The sequence below is a fragment of the Pteropus vampyrus genome, unplaced genomic scaffold (genome assembly GCF_000151845.1).
Source record: "Pteropus vampyrus isolate Shadow unplaced genomic scaffold, Pvam_2.0 Scaffold215, whole genome shotgun sequence".
NCBI lineage: Eukaryota > Metazoa > Chordata > Mammalia > Chiroptera > Pteropodidae > Pteropus > Pteropus vampyrus.
In genome coordinates this window covers 2,045,679-2,059,067 of record NW_011888996.1, presented here as the reverse complement: position 1 = coordinate 2,059,067, position 13,389 = coordinate 2,045,679, and the positions used below count along the sequence as shown (strand labels likewise).

Here is a 13,389-nt window from a genome sequence, read left to right as displayed (position 1 = left end):
GGGGGACAGAGGAAAGGCATAGAAGTGGAAAAGAACTGAGTCAGCATAGACAAAACTGTCTTAGTCAGGACCCCCAGGCCTCTAAATAGAGGTGTCTGGGCAAGGAATGCAGACATGTGTATGAGTCTGGCTCGCCTAGAGGGCCCGAGTCCCTCCAGAAAACTAGGGTGCACTGGTTGCGCACTAAGTCTGTTGCGGGGAGGACAGTTTTCACCTTTGAGGCCTGCCAGGCAAAGCCTTTGTAATTGCCTGTAGCTGGGCATGAAAGATCACATATAGGCTTTGGCCCGAAGCCAGACTCTTCACTTCTTCTTATTCATTAGTCTTCACTCTAGGATCATTCAGTTTTGCCAGGAGTACACATTTTCTGATTTCCCTTAGTGAAGGTATACTGGTGGTAAACTTTCAGTTCTCGTTTTTCTGAAAATATCCTTATTTTTCTCTTAGTGTTTTAGTTTGGATAATTTTATTGACCTATTTCCAAGCTAATTGATTCTTTCTTCAGCCCTTTCCAGTCTGCTGATAAGCCAACAAGGAAGTTCAACAAGGAACAAGGAAGTTCTTCATCTTCAATGCTGTTGTTTTTATTTTAGCATTTGCAATTGAATCTATTTTAAAGTTTTCATCTGTTAACAACTTTTCTGTTCATGTATGTAGTCCACTGTTCCCACTAGATCTTTTAACATACTAATCAGTTATGTTAAAGTCCCAGTCGGAGAGCTCCAATATCTGGATTATCTCATAGTCTAGTTCTCTTACTTGCTTTAACTCTTGACAATTAGTTAGCTATTTTTTTTTTTTTGCATTTTTTGGTGTATCTTGTAATTTTTTATTGAATACTGAACATTGTGTATGGAAGAAAAGTAAAGATAATTCCCGGAATGGATAGGGATCAATATTTTTGCTCTGTAGGACTCTGTGAATATTATTTAGCCTCGCTGAGCCTCAATACGTTTATCAGCAAAATATGAATAAGCCCGTCATAAAATTAAAAATATTGTGTGAAATGCATAAAAAATATTGTGTGAAATGCATAAAACATAAATGTAAAATAGTATTTTCTTTTATCTGATGATAGACTCTAGTACTCATTTTTAATAAGACAATAGGTTTATATATACTTGATTTTTTTCCCTAATGGTGACATCTTTTTCTGTTAATTAAAAAAATCCATATCTTATTTTTTAAATCCTAATAAAAAAAACAAATTAGAAACTAAATGCCTCCATACATTAAACTAAGACCATACAACAATTGTGTATTCTTCTACTCCTTCAATGAATAACATAAAACAAAACAAAAAAAATGAGTCATTATATTAGATTTAATGTTAATAAATTCATATACAAAAATCAGAGGTCTTCCAAAGATTTACCCAGTATTTACTTATTAAAACAGAAACAATATATTTTTACAGGTGGTATAAAGAAATGCTCCTACTGTGATCCTTACCATATGTTGATTCTATGTGGGAGTGGAAATCATTCATTATTCTAGAAACAGAGACTTTGGAAAGTATCAAGACAGATGATAATATGAAAAAAGAGTGTGCTTTGAAAATGAATCAGATGAAATTGTTAGGTGAAGAAGGGTTTTCTGAAGCTGAAGACCCAGGATTCCTGGTCAGAAAGGGCAAAAAGGCCTTATTTCTTGTTCTTGCTAGGATCTGGGCAACATTTCTTCCATGTCTGCAACGACGTAAGAGACAACAGCCCAAAGAGCGGCAGCAATATTCATCTGCTTTGGATCCATGACAGTCATGGTGTCTCCATTGGAGTGATGGAAGGAGAAATATTTATATAAGTCATCAAGTAGACTGGCTCCTGGGGAGAAAAGAGAAAGAATTCTTAGTGAAGTATTTTGACAGACATTGCTGAATAGCTACCCAGAAACCCCTGCCACTGATTTCTGCTTCATTCTTGCCTGCTCCTACTATATAGGACACAGTGGCAAAATAATTACTGTCCCAGCCTCTATTGCAGCAAGAAATGGCCATGCGATACCATTCTGACTACTAGGATATGAGGGGCAGGCTATGGGAGAATTTTAGGAAAATCTTTACTGACAAAAGAATCAGGAGAACATCTTAATGATACATTAAAGATAGATGAGAAGTTTGAAGCAATATGGGACTAAAAAAACCCCACACTAAAATGGCAGAGTGGAAAGACAGAAAGAGCGTGCATTTAGAAAATATTGCTAACCCATTGAACAAACTCTGTATTGTTTACTTCTGAACTTCCTGCTAAATGAGGGAAAATAAACCTTTATTTTTTTAAGTAACCTACACCAATGCCTTCATATTTATAAAAAGACAGTAAAATTTTTTATCTGTAAGAGTGCAAATTGTCTAGCTTCCTAGACACAAAAGAAGGTCAATACTCCTTTATTCACTATCCTTCTCAAATCATTCATTTACTTCCCATGAAATTTCCTGGCAACCTCCAAGGGCACCAGCAGGAGTCTCTGCCCCACATAAAAGCTTTCTTACTCTAATGAAGCTTTTCTCTAGTTTCAGCCATGAATCAGAACCTCAGGAAATCTTTGCTGTCTCATATTCATCCTTCAGAACCTACTGGGCCCATTTTATGGATCCCAACTCTAGTTTCTTAGTCTCTGGCCTTGTTTGTTTGATTGATTGATTACTGTTTTATTATGAAATATACCATACATACATAAGAGTGTAGAGAATGTAAATGTATATTTTAAAGGGTGACAATATAAAAAATACACATATGTCTATAATTCAATGCAAGAAAGATATTATCAGTATCTTTGAAGTCTATTTGATGAGCTTATGCCCTCCCAGCCCTCTTCCCACTGCCTGTAGATGTTTTTCTTCCTCCATGGGTCACTGTCCTGTTGTGCTTCTGTGCTGTCTTAAACATACATACATACATACATACATACATACATACATACATACATACATAATTGTTTAATATTATGTTTTGAATCATATACTATAAATATATTTCCGTAACTTTCTTTTTCTGCTCAATCATATGTAAAAATTATCTGTCATGGTGTATAGCTGTAGTATTTTCATTTTTTGCTGCTGTATATTAACTCATTGTATTTATTTACCCATTTTCCTGACAGTGAGCATTTATATTGTTTCTAGTTTTCTGTTATTATATGCTTCTATCAGCATTCTCTAGGGTCTAAATGTAGGACTGGAATTTCTGGGTGACAGAGTATGTTTGTGTTTAATTTTATCAGGCAATTCCAAAATGTTTTCCTTTTCAATTAGTATTTCTGTTGTCAGTATATGAGACTTTCTCTTGCTTCACATTCTCTCTAGCACTTGGTATTGTCAAACTAATTTTTGTTAATCTGATTGGTGTGAAATAGCATATATTATGATTTTTAATTTTTAAAATTATTGAAATTGGGAACATTTTCATATATGTATTTTTTGTCATTTATGTTTTCTCCTTTGTGAAATGCCTATTTATACCTTTTGCCCATTTTTAAATTGTTTTTTGTCTTTTCTTATTGATTTGTGGTTCCTGATATATTTTATATACTAGTCTTTTGTTGGTAGTAAGTTTGTATACATCGTTTCTCAATTTATAGTTCTCTGTACTCTGTTTATGATGTGTTTTGATAAACAGATGTTCTTATTTTTAATGTAGTCTAATTTACGAATCTTTTCCTTTACGATTTTCACTTATATATCTTTTTAAAGAAATCTTTCCCTACCCTAATGTCATAAAAATATTCTCTGATGTACTAAAACTTTTAAAGTTTTGCTTTTCAAGTTCTCAATCCAATTAAAATTGGAATTGATTTTCGGCTTTATTTTTATTTTTCATTTGTCCCAGCAAAATTTACTGACTTAGTACTCTGATCTGCAGTAGCCATTTTACCATATATTAAATTTCCTTATATGTGTGGATGTATTTTGGGGATTTCTAATTCTGTTCTCTTGGTCTATTTTCTACCTCTGTGGCAATATCACAGTATTTTAATTACTGCTGCTTTCTAATTCTTGTTATCAGGCAGGATGAGTTCCCTTATTTTCTTATCTTCTTTCTGCTTCAGAAGAAGTGTCTAACTATTCTTGACCATTTGCTCTTCCGTATACAGTTTAGAATCATTTAAAAACATTACAAAAATATTTTTGACTTTTGATGGGAATTGTGTTAATCCACATATCAATTTGGAAAAAAACTAACATCTTTAATTAGGATAATGTGTTCTAATTCATGAAAATGGTGTGTTGATATGTGTTTATGTTTATTTAAGTCTTCTATAATATCTTTAAGTTCTGTAATATAGTTTTGCATACCTTTTGTAAGGTTTTATCTTCTCCATGACTTATATTTTTTGTTGCTAACTGTAAATTATACATTTTTTAAATTTGCATTTTCTGTTTGGAACTATCCATTTTTAGCATCTCTGATTCATAAAATGGCAAATATTTCTTTATTTTCCTACACTCTGGAATAGTTTGTATAAGATAGAATGATTCGTTTCCCGGTTATTTTGTAGAACTTACAAAACTCCCTAAGTCTGATATTTCTTTATGGTAAAAATTTTAACTAATGATTCATATCTTTTCTGGTTATTGACCTATTCAAGTTCTATATTTCTTCTTGAATTAACTTTGGGATTTATATGTTTCTAGGAATTTGTGAGTTTTGACCAAATATTCAGAATAATTATCATAAGGTGGTAAATAATATCCTGTTTTTATGTTTCATTTTTTTAAATGTCTGTAGCATCTATAGGGATGCCCTTTTTTTCATCCTGATTTTGGCTATTGGTGTCTTCTCTCTTTTTTTGTTCATCAATCTTGCCAGCAGTTTGTCAGTTGGATTAGTCTTTAAAACAAAAAAAAAAGAAGATAATTTTGGGTTTTTTGATACTTTCTACTGTGTAGTAGTTTTTCTCTCATTGATCACTACTCTTATTTCTATTATTTCCCTTCTTCTCCTTCCTTTGGGTTTATTCACTTTTCTCTTTCTAACTTCCTGAGATGAGTACTCAGCCCATTACTCTGCAGTCTTTCTTTGTCTTTAGAATAAGAAGCAAGGCTACAATCTTCTCCCGATACTGCTTTACTATCTATATCCCAGTGATTCTGATGAGTATTTTCATAATCATTCAGTTCTAAATATTTACTAATTCCTAGTTTGTTTGCTTGTTTTTCTTTTATTCATGTGTTAGAGTGTGTTTTTTAATTTTCACAAGTATGGGGTTTCCTTAGCTGTTTTTTCGTTGTTGATTTCTAATTTAACTATTACAGAATGTGGACTGTATGATATAGATTCTTTGAATTTTGTTGAGATTTTCTCTCTGGCCTATTGTATGACCCATTTTTGTAATGTTCCATGTGTTGAAAATAATGCATTTTTAGTGTACTGCGTATGTCCATTAGATCAAGCTCGTTAATTGTGTTTTTCAATTTTTTTTTAACTCCTTACTGATTTATTGTCTATTTGATCTATCAATTTTGAGAGAGATGTGTGAAAATGCTCCTCTGTGATTTTGGATGTGTTTATTTTTCTTACAGTTCTGACCATTTTTTTTTTTACATACCTCAAAGTTATGTTATTAGGGACACACAAATTTAGAATTATATCTTCCTGTTAAATTAAGCATCTTTATTAATATGTAGTCATCCTCTTCATTTGTAGTAATGCTTTTTGTCTTGAAGTCTAGTGTTTCAAGATAGGCATTCCTACTTCCTTTTGCAGAGTATTAACCTAGTATGTTTTTACCTATCATTTTGGTTGCAGTCTTCTTCTATCTTTATGTTTTTAGAAGTTTCTCTTATAAACAAATAGTTTAAAAATAAATGTAAAAAATCTAGTCTAAAAATCTTTGATTTTTAATTGAAGAGTATGTCATTTATGTACATTGTGATTATTGTTAAGTTTGATTCGTTGATATTGTCTTAATTTTTGCTTCTCATTTGTTTAATTTCTTTTCAAGGTTTGTTTTTTCTTTTCTTTATTGCCTTTTATTATTTGATATTTTTCCCTTCTGTCAGTTTTTCTCTTCCCTCATTCAACTAGTTTGGAAGTTACACACTTTGTTTCAATTCTATCAGTATAGTACTTAGAAACCATAGTTCACATATTTATCTTAGTAAATTTAAAGTTAATCAATATCTTATATAAGGACACTAGGCCCCCATGTTTTGTATCTTGTCCCACATGTACTCACTGCTCATTAAAACTCATGCTTAGGGAGTTGGCCGAGAACCTCAGACAAATGCTAGACTTAAAAATGTTCTTGCCCTTGTAGATTCTCACTTTAACATTTTTAACCTCTAGGGTATTCCCTTACTTTGTCTCCTGCTAAGCCATGTATCATAGAAAAAAATTATTATTTTATCCAACAATTATTTTTTTGGGGGGAGGGATGTATCTATGAACTTCTGGTCTACCACATTGCCTGAGCTCTTTTCTCCCAATCTTCTATTTTCTGTCCTATGCATTAAATACTTCATTATTCCTCAGCTCTTCCTCAGGATGCTGACTAAATTTTCTCTACACAATCCAAGTTTTAAAAACTTTGTGCTAAGGGTTTCCCCTACTTATTTCCCCAAACTCCTTTCTCTGGAATAAAATTTGGATTTACCTCTATTCATTCATATTTCACACTGAGTTCAGCCATGGTGCTATTAAATACAACACATGTCAATAGGGCAAAAAATAAATATAAAATAAAGCTCAATGATCAACCTTGACAATTAATGGCTCCAATGCCTGTCAGCAAATATCCAAAACAGAGTGTATTAAGCTGCCAATATCTATCAAACTCTTCACTCATGTTGAGGAGTTGATTTTTTTTCTTACTAAAAGAGTAAACATGTTTTCTGTTAGTCCAAAAAGGGTGAGATCTCACCATCACTTAGTCTGATAACATAAAGCCATCAGTGGACAGGCCAAAGCCAAGATCCACAATGTTGAGAAGGTTCGATCCAATTCAATTAAATAAATAGTTGAGCTCCTACAATATTCTAGGCAGTAGGCTAAGCACTGAGGCAGACATAAAGGTAAAAAGGACACAGTCTCTACTCTCAAAAGTTTATTCTGCAGTAGAGGCAGAGAAAATGTGTCCACATAAGACCACACTCAAAATATACTGAGTGCTACCAGGGAAGGCCAAAGAAATGGTGGATAGCTCTTGTCATTAAATGACCCCTAGACCAGGTCTCCTTGCTGTGTGCTCTCCATTCTTCTCTTATCATAATCTTTACCATCCTTCATTATAATTGATTGTTTCATGTCTGTTTTCTCCACTATATTGTGAACTCCCTAAAGGCAAGGTCTGTGTTTTGTTCCCCACTCTGTCACTGGTGCCTATAACATAGAAGATGAATGGATATTTGTTGAGCGAATGAATGAAATCAGAAAATCAGCAAATTTTATGAATAAACTGGGCCTTGAGGATGCTGTATCAGTCAGAGTACTAGTACTAAACAGATAGAGCACTACAAAAAAATAACTTGGAGAATTTAATGAAAGGATTATTTACAGAGTAGTTGGGTTAAATAAAACCAATAAAGGATGCTCAAGTGCCCCTAAGCAAGCAACAAGGACAGCCATTCCCACTCATAGGCCTAAAAGGGCAAAGGAGAAAGCAGCTATAGCTACAGTTATAGCTGTAAGAGAGGGTTACTATAGGATCTATGGTATCTGTACAAGCCAGGAAATCAGCCCCTCCCATATACTACTGGCTTCCCCTTGGCCAAACCCAATCATAAGTCAGAGAGCAAGGGTGACTTGTTAATGAAGTCCGTAACAATTAGCCTCCAGGGACACAGTACAGGGTAGGTGAAGGTGAAGAATGATATGGAGTGGTAAAAGAATATCCAGCACAAGACTTAGGATAGCAACAAAAAGATGAGGCACAGACATTCCCCATGAACAGCACGTGTGAGCATTCTGGTTTGGATGATGTGGGGGTAACTTGGGTTAATTATTGACAGATGAAGTTGGCAGCCTACTGTGGAAGGTCCTAAATGTAAGGCTGAAAATAGACTAAATGTAAATGGGGTGCCCTTAGGGGCCAGTGAGCAGGAAGGTGGGGAGACCAGAACTGCTTCCTAGGGATATACTCCAGAAAATATAGAGGTGGATTTGTAGAGGTGGATTTGTAGAGGTGAATAACCATGGAGGTGAGCAGAAGGCAGTGTGGGGTACAGCTGACAAAGACTAGGACCAGCTGATGACATTCCAGCCTCTAAAATTCTCTGGAAAACATATGGATGAAGATAACCAAACTTCCCAATGGAAAGGCCAGAAGTCCATTTTAAAACCAGAAGACTATGCCGTGAGCTCAGAGAACACCCAGGAGAGAAACTTTATGTGTTTACTTTGGTAGTAGCTGGAAGCATTTAAATAGAAACCATGACATTTTAGAATTAATTGAAGCTGGTGGGGAGCATATGCTTTCTGGATCCCAGAGAATATCAGGTGGATATCAAGTTCACATATAAGTTAAAGACAAAATTAGAAATTTCAAAAAATGGAACTCATGAAAGATGGAAGATGAATCAGAATTGCGGACGTCAAGAAACAGGAAAGGATGTTTAATGCCAGGAGACAGAGCGTGGCTCGGTTGGGGCTGTTTTTTTCCTATTCCGAGGTTCCTAAAGACACTACCTGGTGGCCGACATAAAAGGCTGCAAATTCTATATTGACAAAAATAGAGGCAAGAAATATTTGTGCATGCCCTCTTCAGGCCTCTGAAATTCCCAGTCTCGGACTGAAAGAACTTGACTGCCAGATGGGTGGGAATTTGGCTGCCTCCCTTTAGAACTAGTGACTTAAGGAAGGCATTTCCTCAGAGATCGTCTAAGTGTCTAAGTTCCCATGAACATTTTTACAAAAATAAAACAACTCCAGAAAATCTGATATCACCAGTGACAATGCTGATAACCACAGGAGATATAAGGGTGGGCCTCCTGGCTGCTTTGCAGCTTTGTCTCTGCAATTCCAAGGAGACATTTCATCAGTGACAGCTACTGAACTAAAAGACCAGCACTGAGGGAGAGCCTGCATTTCAGTTTCTGAGAGCATCTGACACAGAGTGGCGGGAATGTTAACTATCCCTAGGGATAAATTGCAGTGTCTTTTGACAGGTATATGAGCTCTGAACAGGGAATCATCAAATGCTTTTTAGAAATAGAACACTGGCAAGGAAGAGCCTGCTCTGAAGGCCCAAATTCACCTCCTGGAAATAAACTACAGCTTTATTAGGGCAATTCGCTGTTAGGAAATTATATCTAAGGGAGGTTTATAATTTAAGGGTGTGAAGACATATCCTTAGCATGTCTGCAAAAAAGAAGTTGGACCTAGGCAGGAAAATACAGCTGAGAGAACATAAGGGTCAGAGTCAGATAGGCCTGGGTTCAAATTTGAACTCTTCTGCTAAATAACTGGGTGACTTTGGGTGAACTATGGAAAGCCATTTAGCCTTAGTTTCCTCACTTCTAAAATAGGGCTAATGTTATCTGACTTTCAAGATGCTAGTGAAGATTTGTAAGCACTCAACTCTATTATAGATATTATATATCCACAAGGATGATCTAACATGTATATCCCCAGCAGCACGATCTATTACATACAACTTGAAGGACTTAAAATTCTAATTTAACAAATCAAAGTTCCGATGATTGTTCTTTAAGATGGGACAGCTGGACCATGAGGTCTGTTCTATATGACCCCATCTTGACCCTGTTTTGAATTATTTTTCCTCTGCTTCCCTACCCACTTCTTCCCTCTCCTCTCTAAATCTTTTTTGTAAACATTCGTTTCAGAAACTATTTACCAGCTATGTGGCTGGGTGACAGTGGTCCAATGAATATTGTGGGAAATATCCAACCTGCATACTGTTCTTAGCAGATTTCAGTCTTTACAGACAGATCCCAGTGATGACTGTGGTCTGTGATGTATATGGGAAAAAGATTGAATACCTGCTAATTTCTGGAGAGGTGGGTAGGTAAATACACAAAGGATTCTCATAGCCCCCTGTTATTGTAGTTTGACTCTCATTCATATGTAATCTGTGGGTTTTCATGTACACGAATTAAGCAATTTGTGTTGTGTGAAGTTTTTGGAAGACATTTGAAAGCTTTGAAAGTTTACATTGAAGTCTGTTATTGCAGCGCGTACATTGGCTGCTGCAATGTTACATGAAGAATGCACTCACAGGCAAGCAGCTGTGGAAAATCCATTTTTCCTCTATAAACAGATCTTAAACAGTCTGAGTATGCAATTTAATTGCAACAGAATGTATTACAGACATTCCCCTGATCATAATAATTATGGAGTTATAGAAGAACATTATGGGCTTAATTTACATCCTGCAAGAAAACTTAGTCTCCCCAGAATCTATAAAATCTAAAGATATATTTAAAATTTAATTAAAATTATTATTTCATTCAGCAACTTTATCAAACAAAAAAATAATAATTACCAAAACGATTAAAAAATCAATTCCTGGAATTTGTAGACATTTAATCTCTCTTTTCAAAAGAGGGCAGTTTTATCCCAACTGTATTAAATCTCGTTAAAAATTAGAGTGAGAAACATTTAATTAATAGTTTCATAATCCATAACTCTCCAGAAGAGAAGTCAACTTATAAGAGGGAAAGAAAAAACAGTAAAACAAAGGAAAGGACAAGCCAGGAATGGAAAAGCATCTCTCATGAAAACTCCATGAACAGTATTATTTTCACTTCAGACTCTAAGCCCCTGCACCTTTTGCCTGTTTGGAAAACTTGGAGTAGTTGCTGGGGTAATTTTGACCACATAGTTTAGGTCAATACCAACATACCTGGAGGACATCCAGACCACATGTACCCAAGCTCTGAGATAATGACTTCTCTTTCTATAAAGCTGAAGAACTGTATGGCAGTGGTAAGACTAATGAATCACTACATGAAGATGGTACTACAGTTTCTCCAAATGTGGAATAACAAGAAGAATACTATTTGTCGAGTGCTTCCAATGTGCCTACAACTTTTTAGATATTATTTCATTTAATTCTTCCAGTAACCCCTTTAAAAAGTGATCATGTGTCATTAACAAATGGATAATAGATTTAAGTAACTTGTCTAAAGTCATATGGTAGTAAGTGGTAAGGACAGGATTCCAACCCAGGTGTCTTTGATCTAAAACCATGCTCCGAACCAGTTTTCTGTATATTTTCTCACTGCCCTAGCCCAGGAAATCTGTCTACTTCTTCCACAATGAAAAACTATTTTCATCACTCACTCCATTTGCTCCTCTGGTGCCCCATACCCATTTCTACCTCATGACAAGGAGAAGGAAATTCGAGTTGGAGGTATCTTATCTTGGGCCATGAAACAGTGAAGACTTGGATTTGTTTATACAGTGAGCTCGGCAGCCTGGGACTATCTATTAAAAGGAACAACAAAACCCCATCCCTGCTCTGGCTGCACAACACTGCAGGGCCTGCAATCCTCCTGGGGGTTCCTGGCCATTCTATCTAAAACCTACTCCTCTCTTATTACCTGTTATCTCAGTTACCCTGCTTCCCGCCGCCCCTTTTTCTACTACCTAAAACTATATTATTCTTGTAATGGTTTTATTATTTGCTGCCTGTCTCTCCCATTAGAATGTAAGTACCATAAGAGAAGGGACTTTGTCACCCCAATCCCTAATGCCTGGCACATAGTAGATGCTCAATAACTATTTGTTGAATCCGTGAATGGATAAATGAAAGAATTACTAAATATCTAATGCTACAAAAGATGAATATTGGCTTATCCTCCCTCTCTAGAGCAACTTTTGGTAAATATTCCTTTCTGAGTTTCTACTCTCTGCTCCTGCCTCATTACCAAAAACATGAGTTATTTCATATGTAAACTGAGATCCAATCACTCTATTATGTACTATGCAATTTGTTCCTATACCTTTCACCACCATTATGGAAATTATCCACAATTTGAAGAAAGGTGGGCAGCACATCCTTTCAATATCATTCACGTGCAAAGTCCACTCAAAGATTATCTAGGAGAATGAGCTTAGATTGACTCACTGCTTACTATTGATTAAAGGTCCCAGACCTAGTGATGTAACATGTTAACTCATAGATTTTTGTCTAGTAGAGATAAAAATGATTTCTGTCTCATAGAACAGATTATCCCAAAGATTAGTTTGTTTGCCTCTAAGACATTAACCAGTTTTTATCTAACCTAACAATCTTATCCTAATATTTCTTTATTAAATTACGTAAACTTAGTTTCTCAAATGCTCTGTAAATTGGTATCTTACTGATTCTGTCATTATTTAATTAATTGATTAAGTTATGTGGCATGTATTCATTTTATATTTGCAAGAAAATCATTTTACCTTTTAGAAAATTATATTTGAATACCAATCACCTATAAACATTAAAGAATAATCACGGTGATGTTTCTTCTCAAAAGTTAAGTGACGCACAAAGCCAACCTCTGATTTTATCCAGAATTACCTGAATAAGCAAGAGCACTGAGCAAACTAGTCACCAACATACTGGCTGGCCTTCTGTCTTCTTCTCCCTGTATAGCAATGGATATTCTCCAAGTACGAGGATTGGGGAAAGGATAAATATAAATTATATACACATACATAGATACACATATGTAAATATAACTGTGTGTATCTATCTACATATAAATATATAAATACATACATACATCTGTTTGTGTCTGTGTGTACATAATATTGGGCTTGTCCTTAACACCTACCCATCCTCTAATATCCTTCTTTCTCTCCTGACTTGACTCACACTTCCACATGAGAGTCATGATTTTAAGTTTTAGAAAAGTTTATAATTTAATACCATTAAGCTACAAAATTAAAAGAATAATCATATTCATATGTGGTAGGAACCTTATCTTTGCGTTTATAATTTCGTGTGTGTGCATATGTATTCATAGCTTCACATAGAGCTATAAAGAAACTCTCATACCACTTTCTCCTTTCACAAATAGATATTGACACTTTTTCTGAGGGATAATTTTGGATTTTACTCATGTTTATATATCGGCCCCAATTTATTATTCTCCCTTTGTCCATACAGAACCTATAGCCTGCTCTTCTCTCATGGCCCGGTGTTAATAAAGTTCCCACTTATCTGAGCCAGTGTCACTCCTTGTAAATAAATGTCTTTCTGCAGTTCTCTCCACACCTGAGAGATGATACTCACTATGAAAATATCAGTAAAAATTGTTTCTGACAGAGCACACTGTGAAAACATTCAATGCATATGGGCTTTTGACCTGAAAAGACTCTAAAGATTGTTTCCAGTATGGAAAACTTTAAAATCATAATGGTTTTTCTATAATTATGTTCAAATTGATTTCTGGCTCCAGATACAAAGAGGTTACAAAGCTGTTGTGCAGTAAGAAGGCAGGAT

At 35.1% G+C, this 13,389-nt stretch overlaps 1 protein-coding gene across 1 annotated transcript in view; it reads right to left on the bottom strand.

The window, feature by feature from the left end:
* Positions 1 to 1,306: 1,306 nt before the first annotated feature.
* Positions 1,307 to 13,389, bottom strand: part of CPQ (carboxypeptidase Q) — a 357,555-nt gene continuing 345,472 nt past the window's right edge. Inside the window, exon 12 of the mRNA XM_023538239.1 lies at positions 1,307 to 1,823. Coding sequence (XP_023394007.1) covers positions 1,660 to 1,823 — 164 coding nt within the window. The 3' untranslated portion in view covers positions 1,307 to 1,659. The remainder of the gene's footprint in view (positions 1,824 to 13,389) is intronic.